This window comes from Cebus imitator, unplaced genomic scaffold (genome assembly GCF_001604975.1).
Source record: "Cebus imitator isolate Cc_AM_T3 unplaced genomic scaffold, Cebus_imitator-1.0 Scaffold71, whole genome shotgun sequence".
Taxonomy (NCBI): Eukaryota; Metazoa; Chordata; class Mammalia; order Primates; family Cebidae; genus Cebus; species Cebus imitator.
In genome coordinates, this window is record NW_016107386.1 from 6,450,218 (window position 1) to 6,469,062 (window position 18,845).

The following is an 18,845-nucleotide window of genomic DNA, read 5'->3' on the forward strand; positions in this document are numbered from 1 at the left end:
AGGCCAGTCATGTGGGCCAAGTCAGTCAGGGAGGGAGCAAGAACAGCAGTCTTGATCTCTGGGATGTTCTCTGCCCTCCTCCCCCGCCCTGGCTGCCCCCACAAGAAGCAAACTGTGTATCTCAATCCTAGAATGCGAGGAATGTGCTGCAGGCTGATAGGCAAGAAGCGATCTGCTGAGAGGCAGGGAGGAGCCCTGTTCCCCAGGCCTGACAGTGCAAGAGCTGTGGGCCTGCAGGCTGGGCTTGGCTGCCCCTCCCACACTCCCTGGGCCTCCTGCTGTAGCCGGGATATCAAAGGCTGCATTGTGCATTGAGCAAGCCTCGGTCCCTCGTGTGCCAGGGAGGAGGCGGGAGGAGGGACACCGTTGGGAGGCTGTCCCTTGCAGCACTTTTCTGGCTGGTGTTCCCAAGGGCCTCGGCCAGGGTAGGATGGTACACACATGGGTGGCTGCTTCTGCATCCCCGGGGAGCGGAGTCTGACCTGGGGCCCAGGTGAGTTTCCCAGGGGGCCCTTGGCATGTGGCTTGGCCGAGGTGGATGGTCCAGTGGAGGTTCAGGGACCTGCTGGGTTGGGGAAACTTTTCTCCCAAAGATGGGGAGATGGCTCTGCTTTCTCGCTGCCTTTCCTTCCTCCCTGGGTAAGTGTTTGTCATGCTGGCTCTGTAAAAAGGGAGTAAAGCCTGGAAACATCTATTTTTTCCTGAAGAAAGAGGCTTTGAGCTCATTCTGTCAGGAGCTGAGCAGCACTGCTCCTGGCTGCCACTCCCAGGGTGTGACTAAGCCCTTCCTTCCTTTTTTCCCGAGATTCACCAGGACAGGAAGAAAGTTCAGGCTGTGAGTTCCTCTGTGGCCTATAGGTGGTCATAAACTTGGCCTTAGTCATTCAAGCCTATTTTTGTCAGGGTTGCTGTTACAGGAGAAAAACAGGCAGTTTCCTGCCTCCATCTCTTACAGTGTGATTTGTGTGTGTTCATGTGTGTGAGTGTGTATCAAGTTGAGGCAACGGAGAGTTATTGCTCTAAGAAATTGTCCAGTCATGGGAGAGTGACTTAGGGTGACCAGCCATTCTGGTTTGTGTGGGACTGAGGAATTTGCTGGGATATGTCAGTTCCAGGCCAACCAGGCTGGTTGGTCTCCCTGAAACAACCTTCTTGCTTTTTTTAGGAAGAGAATCAAGGTAGGGCCTTGTGTTCTCTTGTGTGGTGTTTATCAAGAAGAATGGTGGCTTTGGGGAAATGTGGGGATACACTGGGGGAGGGAGGCTTGCTTGGGAGGTAGGGGAACATTGCTCCAAGGAATCATTCCTAACCCTTGTTAGAACTCTATGTCTTCCTGGAGCGCCGCCATGGTTCCTGGGAGGAGGAGCCAAGGGGCATCCCCTAGCGAAGGGCTTTCTACTCTCTGACAGACAACTTTCTTCTGTAGTCTTATGATTTGGGCTTGTAGAAGGCACTCGAGGTCCTTAAAGTGAACCAGGCAACCATATTCTGCTTCCTCTGCTTGAAGTCTTGGCCTAGGCACCTTGGCACCTACAGCAGGGAGTGCCTCCCAGAAAAAGGCAGCCCCTGGGCCTAAAACTAGAAGCAAAACAAACCCCAAACGATGCCCTTGGCACAAAAGGCACGACTTTAGCTATGAACCATTTCGCATTGCCAGATTTCTCAGATGTAAACACTTTTCAGTACCTCCCCCTAAGTCCTATTGTCATTGTGCCACATAGGAGCAGAAATAGCATGGAGGGAGACATACAGGACCACTGGTCTGGAAGTCAGGGATTGGGGTTCTAGATCTGGCTCCATCTAGCTCTAGTTAGGCAGGTGTCATCTTGGCTACTCACCTGGTCTTTGAGGCCAAAGTGTCTGGATTTGATCTTGGTTCTTTTACTCGCCTTGACAACTTATTTAACTTCTGTGTGTTTTAGTTTCCTTATCTGCAGCTTTTATGAAATGATTGTGCCTTCTTCATAGAGTTGTGGTGGGGATTAAATCTACATGTGAAACAGCCTGGTGCACAGTTAAGCACAATAAAATTAACCATTGTTAATTCCATTTTGACCACCCTAGTATATCCCGCTCTCTCTGGGCTGCCATTTGGTCATCCATACAATTTTAGGGTTGTAAACTGCTGTGTAGAGGTGTCTCAGGGAGCTCTGCTCCTGTTCCCTCTCATCCCTACCTGGAGTGGCTCTACTTTTATTTGACATCTGTCCTTCAACCAAAGATTTCCTGTAGAACAATTACGCAGCTCAAATAAACAAACAAAATATTGACAAAGGTCAAAATCTTAATAACACTATCATTCAATTACTTTATTTTTTCACCTTCTTTTTGCCATTAATTACTAGCTGGCACTCCAGATTCTTCTTTTCACCAACAGTCGGCCTGCTGTGTATCTCCCTTGAGACTTTTCATGCCATTTCTCCATATTCTTCCCCAGATGTGCCAGGCCCTTTTCTAGTGAGGTTGATATGGGTGTTGTAGGTCCAAGTCCAGTTGATCTGGATATTCCCATTCCAGATTGCCCCATTTACCCTAGAAATACTTCATTCCTTTTTTAGGAACAAAGTATGAGATCCATCCTGGAGCAACTTAATAGTTGTATGACCGTGAGTAAGTCTCTCATGTTTTTAGAACCTCAGTTTTCCTGGCTACAAACTGCATCTAATGGTGGTACTCATTCCATGGAACTTTTGTGAACATTAAATTGAATAACTCATCTCATGGACATCTCACAGGGTCTGGCTTTTGATAACCCTTCAGTAACTATGGGCTGTTTTATCGTTAGTTAATATGGACCACTCCCACATCACCTCCTCCTAATTCCTTACTGGCCTGGAGAAGTCCATACTCATGTTTCCCGGGCTGGCTGCTTCTGCTTTGTGTCTATTTAAGTGGGAGTTAACAGTGGAGAACAGTGAGTCCTCAAGGCTAAGGGATGCAGGAAAAGAGAAGGCTCTTGATAGCATTGAGTACTGGACAGCTGGCAGGCTGGTTTGCATGGAGTAATGCAATAATGAATGTTGACTCTGACTACTCCAGGCAGCTGTATTCTTACATGTGGACTCTGCCTGCAGCATCTGTTCCCTGGGATGGCTCTCCATTGCTCACAGAAGTCTCCTGATTGCACATGGTGAGAGGATAGGTTCTGATAAGTTCCTATCACCTCTGACCTCCTCACCCTATCTATGAGTTTTTTCTTGCCATTGTTATAGTTGCTCACTTTGGATCACAGAGAAAGTCATGTTACAGTTTGTTGATTGAAAAGCTTCTAGTATTTCTCCCTTATTTTCAATACTTGTTTGAAGAAATTTGGCCGATTTACGCCCTTAAACAGATACATTTGCCTCTGTTGATCACTGGTGCTTGTAACTTTCCTTTTAACCTTTTCGATAAATGTGAATCATCAGGATAATAACAGGACATCAAGGGTGAATGCTGACAATAGTAAATGATGCTTCACTTTTGAATTTTAAAAGAGGTGTAAAGCATTTGAAACATACTGATAATAGAGAATATTAGAATAATTATACCACCATCTAGCTGTAACAAATTTTTGCATTATGCCATGTTATCTTTATAACTTTACATTTTCTTCTTTTTTTTTTTTTGAGACGGAGTTTCACTCATGTTACCCAGGCTGGAGTGCAATGGCGCGATCTCGGCTCACCGCAACCTCCGCCTCCTGGGTTCAGGCAATTCTCCTGCCTCAGCCTCCTGAGTAGCTGGGATTACAGGCACGCACCGCCATGCCCAGCTAATGTTTTTGTATTTTTAGTAGAGACGGGGTTTCACCATGTTGACCAGGATGGTCTCGATCTCTTGACCTCGTGATCCACCCGCCTCGGCCTCCCAAATTGCTGGGATTACAGGCTTGAGCCACCGCGCCCGGCCAACTTTACTTTTTTCTTTCTCTTACTTTTTGAAGAAATAAAACATCACAAACATACTTAGGGGCCCCTGGATATCTCTTTCCAATCTCATTCCCCTTCTCTCTCCACATAATCACTTTCATGAATTCAGTAGTTATGTGCTTTTACTACATATTCATAAACTCACAATCATTACAAGGAATTGTTTTGCAGACTTTAAAACTTAGACAAAATGATATCATAATTAAACTTTTTTTTTTTTGCTAAATATTATGATCTAAGATATATTCATGTGGATAGATGTAGCTGTAGTTCTAACATGCTATCCCTCCCAACAAGGAGAAAGTGGGTTTACATCCTTAAAAACTGCTGATGGTTGGATTGTTGGGTCAAAAAAGAAAAAAAGATGTGAGTAAAGGAAAAAAATACAGAGAAATGTTTACTGTTTAGTCTTCTGTTTAAAGTTGAGCACGGTGGTGGGTTTGTAGGAGCAAAGAGAGATTGAGAGAGGAAAAATGAGGGTGAATTCTCATTTTCAGCAAGCTGTTTTAAGATGTTTCCCTGATCAGAGGCCTGAGACTTTAGAGTTCTGAGGTCAGGTTGATGTAGTGAAAATGGTAAGGTCTGTATCCATGGATTTGGATGGCCTCTGGCTCTTTTGCTAACTTGCTGTGTGATCTCAGTAAAATCCTGACTCCTCTCTGGGCCTTAGTTTCTCAACAGTAAAACTGGGAGTGGAACTAGGTGATCTTTCAAATCCCTTCCTTCATTCATTTTCTGCAGTTCTTGCTTCTTCTCCACCTTTATCCCTCATATTTAATATGCAAAGATGCCTTCTCTTTTCTTGTTTTAAAATACAGCCTCATTCACTACATGCCCCCACTTCTCATTGCCAGGATCACAGCCCATATTCTGGCACTCACATCCCTGGATTTTCATAGCACCTTTTCAGCTGGTCTCCCTGCCTATTGTGTTTTTTTCTCTTGGTCCTTCCCATGTTATCCCAAGAACTTTTTTACTTTTGTTATACCATTCCCATACTCAAGAACATTTCACATCTCCCAATTGCTTACTGTATCCATTCTAAATGCCCCTGCCTGCCTTAAAGTACTCCCCCATCTTGAGCCTACCATACTTATCCATTTAGGTCCCACAACCACCCATCTCCCTGGCATGTGCAGGGTGGCTTCTACCATCCCATGTGTGTACAAAGCTCATTCCCACCCTATCCTGTTTTCCTCTCACTTAAATACATCTGCCAAGAACATAAAAAGCAAGCCATCAACTGGGGAATCATATTCAGAACAAGTATATTAATAAAAAAGCTCTTACAACTCAATAAATGATAAGACAACCTGATAACAATTGCAAAATGTTGGAATGGACACTTTCATATCAAAAATATATGGATGACTAATAAGCATGTGAAAAAATGATTAATGTCATAAATCATTAAGGAAATGCAAATGGAAACAGTCTGATAAAATGGCATACCTCTTAGAATGGCTCAAATTAAAAAGATGGATAATATTAAGTGTTAGTGAGGATAAGGAGCAACTAGAACTCTCACACACTGCTGGTAGGAATACAAAATGTTATAACCTCTTTGGAAACCAGTTTGACAATTTACAAATAAATCTCAATGTTTTTCTGAATTGAGTGTTAGTAACTTTTTCTGATCAATAATAATAAAAATAAAACTAGCTTATATTAAAAGCAATTTATTGATTAATAACTGAAAGTCCAAGTTTTTTTCTTCAGATATTGCTAAATCTAGGTGTTCAGATGATATTATCAGAAAGCTATCTTTCCTAAGCTCTGTTTGTGTGAGCTGGACTCAATGTCAAATGGGCTTTCTCTCTGTGCTGGGCATCACAGCTCCAGGCTATTGTATTCATAGTTTCTGGTGCAGTGAAAAGAAATCTCTTCGCTAAGTGTACTGACAAGGGTCCTAGAACTAATTCCCATTGGCTTAACTTTGATCATGTGGCCATGGCACTGTATAACCCATTTGGATTATGCCTGAATCATGTGCTCACTTTTGGAGCTAGGGAGAGAGTCACCTCCACATAGACTGGGTTCACATGGGTCACATGGCTAATTATGAAGCCAGGGTTTGAGTCCAGGACTGTCTGATTGCTGCATATCCCTAGCCACTTCTCTACCTGCCTTCAGTGTTAGAAAACAAATGCATGCTGATTACAGACTGTGTGAAAAATAGAGCGCTTGCTTTGGCAGCACATACACTAAAACTGGAAAGATACAGAGAAGATTAGCATGACCCCTGTGCAAGGATGACATGCAAATTTGTGAAGTGTTCCACATTTTTAAATAGATAATAAATGGATGCTGGGCTAAATACCTAGGTGATGGGATGATCTGTGCAGCAAATCACCATGCACACGTTTACCTATATAACAAAACTGCACATCCTGCACATGCACCCCTGAACTTAAAAAAAAGTTGAAGAAAAACTAAAAGAAGGGTGGAGGAGGGACTTTATCATTCAAAAATGTCAATGTCATCAGAGAAAAAAAATTTCACTAAGAAAAGCGTATGGAAATGTTCCAGATGAAAGGAGGCTAAAGATATTTAACAACTAAATGTAATACTTGACCCTAGACTGCATTCTATACTGAAGAAGAAAATATAATAAAAAGAATATTACTGATATTACTGGGCCAATTGTCAAAGCTGGAATTTAAATAGTAAAGTATTAATATTAAAACAATGATTAATCAGCAGCCTGTATTGTTAGTAGATTGTGTTGTTTATCATCTTTAATATACAAAACCTTTATCTTTCAAAAACTGGTGTTTCAGTAAAATAATATTTAAATGTGACTACAAAAAAGAAAAATAGAACATTTGGAAAGTAGATGAAAACCATCAAAAAGATTGTTAAAATGACTTAGCAATAACTACTATAGACCTTTTGGTTTATTTTCTTTCAGTTATTAAAAAAATCATACATTTTTTTCTAAGGTAATTTATCCTGTATAACAATTTTTTTGTTGCCTTGAATCATCTCTGATTCTTTATCATGGCCCAGCTCAAGTTTTCAAACTTCTTCATGTTTGAAACATATATAACTCCACATGTAAAAGAATTATGTGAACGGTCAAACCATGTGTAACTATTGGCTGCTTTTCCTATTATAGAATACATTCTAATTTTCCACTTCCTTATTGTTTCTCCAAGAGCTGCCCTTCTAGCTCATGGGATCCAAGGCCTCTGGTGAAATGGCTTGAGCATTCTCACATTCTAGAAGACATCAGAAATATCCAAAGTGCTAATTAAAAATGCACACCTCAGGGCTCTACCGCTAGATGTTCCAAGGTATAGTAGATAGAGAGGGGCTCCAGGAATATTTTAAAAATTCAGCTTTTCATAAAAATTTACCACTAACTCATATACACCATAAAGTACTATGCAGCCGTAAAAAGGAATGAGAACATGTCTTTCACAGGACATAGATGGAGCTCGAGGCCATTATTCTTAGCAAACTAATTTGGGAACAGAAAACCAAATACCACATGTCCTCACTTATAGGTGGGAGCTAAATGATGAGAACTTATGAACAAAAAGAAGAAAACAAAAAACTCTAGGGTCTACTTGAGGGTGAAGGGTGGGAGGAGGGAGAGGAGCAGAAAAGATAACTGTTAAATACTGGGCTTAAGACCTGGGGGATTAAATAATCTGTATAACAAACCTCCATGATAGAAGTTTACCTAGGTACCAAACCTTCACATGTACCGCAAAACCTAAAATAAAAGCTTAAAAAAGAATGTTGAGGTCAGTAAAGGCTTTAAGAGGATTTACAATGTTTTACCATTTATATAGAATTGTGCATGAAATCATGTGTGCAGCGTGGTGACTTTTCACAAGTGAATATACTTATTGATATTGTTTTATAAAGTTGTAATTCATTCATTCTCATTGTTGTGTTGGATTTATTTATTTAATTAATTCTTTTGGGATGGGTCTTGCTACGTTGCCTGGGCTGGGCTTGAACTCCTGGCTGAAATGATCCTCTAGCCTCAGCCTCCCAAGTAGCTGCGACGGTAGGCATGTGCCACCATGCCTGGCTTGCTGTGGTAGATTTAATTATATGCTATGTATACATCATTTACTTGTCCATTCTAGGTACACTGACATTTGAATTGCAGCCAAGTTTGTGTTCTTATAGATAGTGCTGCTCCTAATATTTTAGTGGATGTCTTTTGGTCTTAGTGCATGCATATTTTTAGCTTGAATTGACACTGTCAGTTTTCCAAAGATAGAACTTCAGTTTATTCTCACACTTGCAGAATATGGGTATTCTAGTTGCTCTATATCCTCACAAACACTTGACTTTATCTGTGTTTTATTTTAGCCAGTCTGTGTAGTTGTATTCCAGTGTGGTTTTAATTTTCATTTCCCTAATTAGGTGAAACAAATTTTCATGTATTTATTACCTGTTTGGATATTGTCTTTGGTGAAAAGCCTATTCAAGCCTTTTGCCCATTTTTCTGGTGGACTGGCTACCTATTTCTCAAAGATTTTTGGCATTCCTTATATGTTCTATGTTTTAGTTATTTGATGACTATACATATATATGGTCAATATTTTCTTGTACTCTGTCACTTGCTTTTCAGTCTCTTAATTGCATCTTTTGATTAATAGATGTTTCTAATTTTAATGTATTACAATTTATCCATTATTCCTTTTGAGGGTAGCACTTTTTCCATCCTGTTTAGGAAATCACTGGCAACATCAAGTAGATATTCTTCTATATTTTCTATAAGTTTTTTTTGTATAGACATCTTTTTAAAAACAATTATCTAAAAAATTCTGATACAGACATTCACAAGTCATATTTTGCAAAACCTTGCAATTTTCTGCTCTAATCCTCACAAATCCTTACAAAGCTTAAAAACCCTTTCCCCAAGCTGAGGTCTCCATCCTTGACTTCCCTTCTTCAAGGTGGGCTCACCTCACAAACCCTTATTGTCAGGCTGTTGCGTTTTCACAGAGAAGTCTACAGCGGGAATACACTTGCAAACTTGCCAGGCCCAGGCATAAATGAATGATGGAATAGGGTGGGGACCATGGTGGCTGGAGAACAAATGCCCTGTAGAGGAACAGCAACCACTCGGCCCCAGCTAATTGTTGTCATATGACAATGAGGCTCCTGGGCTGCAGATCTGCCATGTTTCAAAACAAATCCAAGCATCTGGGTTATGTGAAACATGTCAATTTCTGAATGATGTCAAGCAGTTCAAATTAAAAATTCACTGTGTGGGCCTGAAAAAATAAAGAGGATATTTGTGAGTTTGCTGTAGTCTATGGTCAAACTTTGTCCCAGGGAAGCAGGCTGCCACTCCAAGTGTGGTCCTGGGAGCAGCAGGAGGGAATCACCTGTGAACACATCAGACATGCAGAACCTCAGCTTTCAAACACTGAAGGAGAATAATCATTTATCAATATCCATAGGTGATTCATAGGTACAATAAAGTTTCAGAAGCATCAGTGTAGACATATGGTTCTCAACACTGGCTCAAATTAGAATCTTTTGAAGAACTTATTAAAAAAATCAATAAATCTGAACCTCTAGGGATGAAACAATATTTTAAAAAGGCAACCTAGATGATTCAAATAGGCAGCTGGGGTTCTAAAGCACTAATTTAGATCAGTCTTTCATTTATAAGTGGGGAAAGTGAAAACTCACAAAGTGGACAGGTGAAGTATCTTGCCCAAGCTCCCTGAACTCATGTATGGGAAGATTTGATTTGTGCTCATTCTCATTTCTCATTATTCCCAAGCCAGTGCCTTTTTTCTGCAGATGCTTTTGGTTCCTCAGGGCAGAACTGAAAAATGATCCTGTTTGAATATAGCTCATTGCTGCCAGATTTCCAGCTAAGCTGCTTAGCTTTCAGCATTGAACAGCTAACAAGATTTACTGGATGAAGAGCTGCTGGGCCCCTGCTTCTGCCTTTTCAAGCTGAAATCCACTTCATTCTTCCTGTACATTACCCAAAAACAGTGCTGATTGCTCCCACTGTGAAGAAATGGAAGGTCCTCAACTTGGGTGTCAAAATCTCCCTCCATAGGCACTAAATGGAGACACAAACTATTATCAGCAATATGAGCATTTAGGTTCAACATTAACCGGAAGTGAGTGTGACTGCTTCACCCATGTTACGTTGTCAGGCTGTATCATTAGAAGCACAGATCCAGGATGCAAAACTTGGTAGTCATGTTTGGCTCTGATGCACAATTCTGTAAGCAAATTAAATGAGTGACACACACATAGTAGTTGAGCCAAGGTTCCCTAACTCTGCTTGTCAGGACCAGGTAATGCTTATGACATTCTGACTCCATGGTACAGTTCTTGAACAGGTTTGTGGAAAAAAAGACAGAATCTAACAACCCAAATTAATGGGTGAAGGACTTGAGCTTCCTTGTTGTACTTTAGGGGTGACATAAAGGAGACCTATGTTCTACCGCAAATGTTTCTGACATTTCCCTCTGTATCTACTTCATTATGCTTAATAGCTGTACCATCTTCTTTCTTTTCAACTCTCTGCCATCCAAGTTTTCTCCTTCCCAGCTCTAGCCTGTGTCTTGATCGTCTTTCTTCTCGTTTTCACTCCACTTCTACAGTTGCGAAGACAGTAGCTTTTCAGAGAATTGGAAAGAAAGAGATGCTTGACAGGATCCTATTTAATGTCCAGACAGAAGGACAGCTGGGGACAATCATACATTTCAGGGCCATTACAACTACACCCCAGTTATATCCCTAATGATGCCAGTGCCTGTCTTCACTCCAGCTCTTCCCTTCCTTGACCTCCCAAACTGCTGGGATTATCTACCCCCATTGAACTTTAAGCCTTGCTGCAGTCAGACCTGTGATGACCTGTGTAGGCTCAATGTATATTAAGCACCCTCAGTGTTCTAAGCCATGAAACTTAGTTTGATATGTGAATGGAGATCTGCTTTTTTAATAAGATGGGCATACCCAGACTGCTGCTGGATTGAGATAGCATGTATGACAGTTCTTTGATAATAGCTTAGATAATTATAAAGCAATGGTGATAACAATTAGAATTCTTCTATGCCACCAATCCTGGAAAAATGTTGTCACTTGACCGGAACTATAGCCTTGCTTATAACTTGTTTTCAACTTCCTTACCGTCTACAAATAACCTTTTATTTCATCTTCTCCAGGTAAAGAAACTCCTTCCAAGGACCCAACTGTTTCGAGTGAGTGTGTAGCCTCATCTGAATACAAGGAAAAATGTTTTCTGCCACAGAACATGAATCCAGGTATCCAAATCCCAAAAATAAGCCCTATGCTTCCATGTCGAATATTGCAATAACCTCTTTATCTCCGCCATCTGAAGAGCCCCTTCCCTCTTTCCCTCTTGATGAAAAGATTTTGACTATGCTATTTGCTTGTTCACAAATCTTCTGTTGCACTCTATTGCCTACAAGATTAATTTTAACTTTCTCAAGCTGTCACTCAAAGCTCATCACGATCTGGCACTTATTAGGAGCTCCATACTTACTTGCTTTGTTAAAGAAAGTATGTCACAAATTAGATTTGAAGGTGTTGAGACATAGGGGTAATTAAAAATATTTATATTCAACATGGTACCTCAAAGAGTTGTTCTTAGATTATTGGTGCTCAGAATATGTTTGATAAATAAATACATGGGCTGCATGGGGCGGCTCACTCCTGTAATCCCTGAACTTTGGGAGGTTGAGATGGGAGATCACTTGAGCCCAGGAGTTGGGGCCCAGCCTGGGCAACACAGCGAGACCTCATCTCTAAAAAAATCAAAAAATTAACCAGATGTAGTGGCATATGCCTGAAGTCCCAGCTACTTGAGAGGGTGAGGTGGGAGGACTGCCTGAGCCTGGAAGGTTGAGCTGCCTCAGAATAAGTCAACAAATGAACACATGAATGATCAAATGAATACGTGGAAGTCACTTTTACATGCTATATGATATCTAACATAGTACTTTATATATAGTAGGTTCTGAGTGAATATTTATTAAATAAATAAATAACTAAATGAATATGTGAAGTGAGATTAGCTTGAGCAGAAGGGCATCTGCATAAATCCTGCAGAAGCAGAAAATATTTTGAAATTAATGTGAAAAAAAATCTTATTCTTAATACACATCTCTCACAAAATTCCCTTTAAAAGACATTAATGATGTCAGCAAAGAGAAAATTGTCAGCAGAGGAAAGGTGCACCTGTGCTGAGCCCTGTACCAGAAACTCTGAGGACAAACCTGTAGACAGCTTGATTTCTGTTATACAGCAGATGGGACCATTTTAGAGGGCAATTCACGTGCCAAGTGATCCTCACATGTTTTTCCCATTTTTGCATGCTCATTGCTAGGTGGAAGTGCCCAAATCTCTATTTAGCTGATGGGAAACAGTCTCAGAGAGGAAAATGACTTCATCATGACACAGTTGACATATGATCAGGAAGGGCCTTGTTCAAAACCATGATGTTCCTTCACCCTCCATAAATATAGCTCTCCCTGTAATACAAAATATAGACTTGTAAAAAATATTAGAAATATGTAAAGGATCTGGACCATGTAAATAAATATTGCATACATGTCATACGGGGTTCTTTCTTTTCCCAATTTCAGACGAGATCGAGCATGTTTAGGGTGGTAAGGCCATGGGCCTAATTTCAAATTCTGTCAAACTTCTTGGTTGACAATGAGAAAACTTTGCCCTTTGTTTCTTGATATTGTGTCAATCTGCTTATCTGTGTGTCAGCTTGGACCACCCTTGAAAAAAGCTGAATTACCATCTGTTGTTTCATGAATGCTGTAGGGTCAGCATTTTGCCTTATCAGTGCATGAAGGCCAGTGAACAAAGGGTATCTGCAGGTAAAACTGAACTGACCTCAGGCTGAACTTGTCCATCTTTCAGCATTTTCCACCCTGATGCTGTTTCCAGGAAGGTCACGGAGTGAGAGGGGAGATGGCTATAGCTGCCAACCTCTCCTTAATGCGGTACAGTTGCAGACAGAGTCAGTCAGACATATTATCACAATTACAGAACTGACTTTGAGAAGGATTCATCCGTGACATAATACATTTCCTGAAAACTATATTGAGCTTGACTTCCTCCCTGCTTTAGTGATGCAGAGGGCACTGTAGGATCCCACTGTGGGCACAGAGTTTCAGCTTTAAGTATCAGTTCTCACGGTTGAGATCTTTACGTCCAGGTCTTTTGAGTTCCATACACGTGGATTCATGGGCAGTGCAAGGAGATTCACACCAAAGGCCTTGTTTGTTAGGCAGCAGGGGCTACTCTAAGAGATTTGAACAGGGATTTTGGATCAGGGTTTGGAAGAATGGATGAGATGGGTTTGGTAGAAAGAAATCACAGAATCAGCTATTGCCAAGGTTAATAGGTATGATCATCTGAAGGCAGCCAGCAATGAGCAGTACTTGCTGGTGGGGAGAGGTGAGCAGGGGCAACAGCTAATGCTTAATGTGTTTACTGAATATTTAATATGTACCAGGCACTGAGCAAAAGGATTTATATGCATGATCTTATTAGGAATTATTTTTTTTTGAGGCAGGGTCTTGCTCCATTTCCCAGACTGGAGTGCAGTGGTATGATGTTGACTCACTGTGATCTCAGCCTCCAAGCAGCTGGGCTACAGGTGTGCACCACCATGCCCAGGCCACCATATCTGGCTACTATGTGTGTGTGTGTGTGTGTGTGTGTGTGTATGTGTGTGCAAATATATATATATAAAATATACATATATTATATATATAATATATGTATGTATTATATATATAATATATGTATATATAATATATATGTATATATAATATATAATATATGTATATATAATATATAATATATGTATATATAATATATAATATATGTATATATAATATATAATATATATATATATAATATATAATATATGTATATATATAATATATGTATATATAATATATACATATATTTTATATATACATATATATATATATACATATATTATATATATATATATATATTTTTTTTTTCTTTTGGGTCAGAAGACAGGGTTTTGCCATGTTGCCCAGGCTGGTCTTGAACTCTTGAGCTCAAGCTCTCCTCCTCCCTTTACCTCCCAAACTGCCAGGATTACAGGCATGAGCCACTGAGCCCAGCCTAATAAGCATTTTAAAACCCGTGTGGAACAGGTACTATAAAAACCATTTTGCTAATAGGAAAAATCATGCATAGAGAGGCGATTAATTGTTTAGGGTGGCACAGTTACCAGGGACATAGTCAAGCCTTGAGCCGGAGCCTGCGTGACCCCTCCCGGGGCTTCATCTTTGCAGTGTACCTCCTCCTAGAGCTCAGCATGCCATGAGACTACCAGATGGAAGGCAGGACGGATGCAGAGTGCTGAAGAAGAAGGGGTTGCATGAGATTGGAGCACAAGCCTAGGAAGATCTGACTAGAACAAACACCCACATGAAGTTTATATCAAAGTCAGGTCATTTGGGAATGTCATAGAAGAGCTTGTTTGCAGCCACAGCATTTTCAGGACTTCTAGGTTGCAGACAGGCTTTTTAAAGGTAGAAGTCCACATCTGCCTTGTAGACTCAGGTCAGCATAATAGGGGTCATCTCTGATGCGTGCTGAGGAATTTGCAAAGGTCCTGGCAAGTTGGGGCTGGAAGTGAGACCTCTGTGATGATCTATTCCAATACCTTCTTGGTTTTTTGTGTTGGATAATTATTAACAGGATTGCTAATTACTGTCTAAAGAAGACACATTGCAAGTGCAATTATATGATGAACCTCCTCAGTGTGGCTTTTCTTGACAATACTATCCAAAGGCATCCCCTGCCTTCAAGCACTTCACCTCTCTGTCTCTAGACCCCATAGCACTCTCCTCCATCTGAAATTATTGTGTTTGTAGAATTACTTGTCTAGTTACTCACTTGCCAAGAAGAACACAAGCTCCATCAGAACAGGACTGTTTTGTTCTCTGCTAAGGGGCCCGTAAACAGCTCCTAGCTTCCAGGAGGCTCTCAATAAGTATCTGTTAAATGAATGTGCATTTTGGAGAAATTAAAAGTAGACTTTAATACATTAACTAATTATCCTGACAAACGTTAATAATTGCAGTATCAGAAAAAACAGGTTAGAGAAAATGTATGCATTTTTGTGTAATGCACAAAATGTCTGTCTATTACATATGATAACTTTGACATATAAGAACATTTCCTTAAGTATGAATAAAGTCCTATTGATTCTAAACTTTCATACATCATTCACAGGGAGCAATGTATGTCCTAGCTGGTCCTGTGTCAACACCATTACATCAGTGCCAGACAGTGTAGGAATAAACCCCGTGCAAAGCAGAAATAACCAGTGTGAGTGCATCAACTCCTACGATTCCAGAGCCCTCCTGGGTTCAGTATGTGTTTTTCCTCTAGGAAGGACAATTTAAAGGGGTGCTCTGAGGAGTGTTAAAACCACTTTAATCTGTAACTAATGAGGATACCCGTTGAGGGTTCAGGTAAACATGTAGGGGAAACACTGTGGGTTTATCTAACTCTTTCTTCCTTTTTATTCCATTCCCGGCCTGATCCTTCTCTCTCTTTTCTCTTTAAGACCTGACACTCTCCTTCTGTGTAAAGAGCCGCTCGAGGAGGTGTGTAAATGGACCCCTGCAGGAAGCTGCTCGGAGGCAGCTCTGGGCGTTGGAGAATGAGGACCAGGAGGTGCGCATGTTGTTTAAGGTGAGCGTGGGGAAACAGGTGAATGCTGAGCGCTGACTTGTGTCAGTCAGCTACAGGATCCCTAGCAGCTAAGACAGCATCTGGAGCAAAGTAGGCCCTCAGAGAAAACATCTAATAGGTAGGCTGAATGAATGAAAGATTGCATACACATTCTCTGCACAGGAGTGGAGAGGAATTTGCAGGAACTCTGAATGGGCAACTTGGAGTTGCTGAGTCAGAGAAAAGTTGTTTTCAAATCTTCTATTAGTTGTGTGATCTTTGACAAGTTACTTAATCTATATAGAATGGGAATTGTTAAAATACCTACCTCATTAAGTATGCTTCTTTTCTAATGCGGTAATTTTGAATTCTTTTTTATATGTGATACAATATACATAACATAAAATTTTCCATTTAAATAATTTTTAAGTGTACAATTGACTATGGCACTAAGTACATTCACAACCTATCCACCTCCAGAAATTTTTCATCATCCCAAATTGAAATTCCATATCTATTGAACAATGACTCCCCACTATCCCCATCTCTCACCTCCTGCTAACCACTAAGTATATATTTTTAAAGCACCAAGTTTGCCAATAAAAAAAAATACCTTATAAGTATTTGGATTAGAGAAGGAAAAAACAATAAAGTAAATAAACCAATTTCTCATCTTTCATAGTAGGTGGATAACACCTTCATTTGTTAAAACCAAGGAAGAAGGATATGATCAAATTATGTACAGTTTAGGACACACTATGTAGAAGAATGAAAGTCAGAAATGGAAAAAAGTTGTTTCAACTAGAGGTAGGGAAAGCATAATATTACTTTACATAATAAACTAATATGTTCCAGTTATTTTTTACAGTTTCCGCATGAATCTGGTACAAATCGAAGGAGAAAAGTGGTCTAAATGTCATGCAGCAAAAAAAGATAGTGTCTGGTTTTTCAGGGGGAAAAATGAGACTGTATCTGTAAAGAGCTTGGCATTATTTTTGGCAGCGATGTGTGTTCCATAAGTAGTAGCTACAGTTTTTTGAATTTTATTTTATTTTTAAAATACCTGGAATTCAGGAACTTGGAGATACTGGCTGCTGTTAGAACTGTAGTTTTCCTTTATTTTGAGTCTCATTTGGTATGGCGGGAGCAGGGTTGATTGAGAGAGCTGGTCTGCTGGCCTGAAGCTTGAGTCAGACAAACTTGTGGGCTGAAGTTGAGGCCTGAAGTCAGCTAGATCGGAAATCTAATCAAGGCTCCGCAACTTACTCCCTGAAGGTGATGTTGGACAATTTACTTAACCTCTCTGTGCCCTGTCCTCCTTGAATATACAACAGGGAGAATGACGTTGTTGATTAGATGCCATTGATTATAAAATGCACTGTTATTTTATGTCCCTCCAAGGAAGAAAACAAATGCTAACAATTAAGGTTGATGGCATACTTCCTAATCTTTTGGTTTAGAAGTGGTTAAATGTGAGAAAAGCACATTTTGGAATGGACTAAATCCTGTCATTGCATTCTCTTTGTAGGGCTTTTGTGGGAGTTAAATGACATATTGGTCATAAACCTCTAGGTGAAGTGCCAGCCACGTAGTAAATTCTCTGTAAGTCGATTTTTACCTACCACCCCTTCCCTGATTATGGGCTAAACATCCTCCAAGCATCTGGGGCCTCCTGGGGTCTGGTATGGCAGAAGGAACCCCAGAGTTCTGACTTTACTGAGCTGGGGCTTTTCTTCTGGATTCTTCCATCTTCTTCTTCCTCTAAGTTTCCCTCATGATAGGACTCCAGGAGTTGGTACTGATGACAGGACCTGGCCTGGTAGAGGGATGTTCTGAACATCACTAGTTATAGTCAACTCTGGAGGCTTGGACAAACAACAGAGATTTAAGGGAAACCTAAGCCTGGGCACTGATTCAGACCTGTTTTTTTTTTTTTTTTAGATATTAAAATAAAGACCCAAGAGACTTATAGGCCTCCTCTCACTCTCCTTGTGAGCATGTAAATTGGAATGCCTTCCTGGGGGACAGTTGGGTGATTGCATTTTATGATTAAAAATATGCATATCCTTGCATTTCCAATTGTACTTCTTAGAATTACTTGTGTTAAAACAATTAAGAATGTGCACAAAGATTTAGCTATAAAGATTTTGGCCACAGTACCATTTTGGATACTAAAAAATGTAAAACAGAAAGAGGGATCCAAGATGGCCAAATAGGAACAGCTCTGGAGTGCAGTTCCCAGCCAGAATGCAGAGGGTGAGTGATCACCGCATTTCCAAACGAGTTTTTACTGCCCCACAGACCAGGAGACTCCTGGGCGGAAAAGTGCCACAAGTCTCCAGCATGGCTGTTTCAGCTGGTGCAGCAGGTCACTGCACAAAAACCCACACATATCTGGATGGCTGTTTCAACCGGTGCCTGGAATGCCTGGGAGACAGAGTCACCCATTCAACTGAAAAAAAGGGAGCTGAAACAGGGAGCCAGGTGATCTGGCTCAGTAGGTCCCACCCCCACAAAGACCAGCAATCTGAAATTCTCTGGATTGAGAGTTTCACAGCAAGCACAGCTAGACCTGGGATGGTCCAGCTCTGTGGAGGTAAGGGTGTATGCCATTACTGAGGTAGTCCACTACTACCGAGGCAGTCCATCATTACTGAAGCAGTCCACAATTACCAAGGCAGTTTGCCATTACTGAGGCAATCCACCATTACCAAGGCAGTTTGCCATTATAGAGACGGTCTGTCATTACTAAGGCAGTCTGCCATTACAGAGGCAGTTCTAACTATACCCCTATAAACAAAACTGCAAGGAAGTTCCCATGGCAGCTGGGCAGAGCCCATGGCAGCTCAGCAATGCCTATGCTGGCAGACTGTGAGTAGGCTACCTCCTTACTGGGCAGGGCATCTCTGAAAAAAGGCAGCAGCATGTCAGGAACTTATAAATAAAGCCCCACCTTCCCGGGACAGAGCACCTGGGAAAAAATGATGGTTATGAGTTCCACTACAGCAGACTTAAATGTACTTGCCCAGAAGCTCTGAATGGAAGAATGGAGCTCACAGCTCAGCACTTGAGCTCCAATAAGGGACAGACTATCTCCTTAAGCAGCTCCCTGACCCCTGTATATCCAAAGAGACACCTCATAAATGGGAGCTCAGGCTGACATCTGGTGGGTATCCTTCTGGGACAAAGATAACAGAAGAAGAAACTGCAACCCTTACTGTTCTGCAG

At 40.9% G+C, this 18,845-nt stretch overlaps 1 protein-coding gene and 1 non-coding gene across 3 annotated transcripts in view; both read left to right on the forward strand.

The window, feature by feature from the left end:
- The first annotated feature begins 289 nt into the window (after positions 1–289).
- The window catches only part of SH3TC2 (SH3 domain and tetratricopeptide repeats 2), a 71,885-nt gene continuing 53,329 nt past the window's right edge, over positions 290–18,845 (forward strand). Inside the window, exons 1-3 of one of the 2 annotated variants that reach the window (XM_017531348.2) lie at positions 290–493; positions 11,078–11,176; positions 15,511–15,638. In XM_017531348.2, the coding sequence (XP_017386837.1) occupies positions 442–493; positions 11,078–11,176; positions 15,511–15,638 (279 nt within the window). In that variant the 5' untranslated portion in view covers positions 290–441. The remainder of the gene's footprint in view (positions 494–11,077; positions 11,177–15,510; positions 15,639–18,845) is intronic. The other variant, XM_037739552.1, reaches the window with a different exon arrangement.
- LOC119471735 lies at positions 6,092–6,198 on the forward strand. The gene has a single exon (XR_005200805.1). It is a non-coding gene; the product is annotated as a U6 spliceosomal RNA (small nuclear RNA).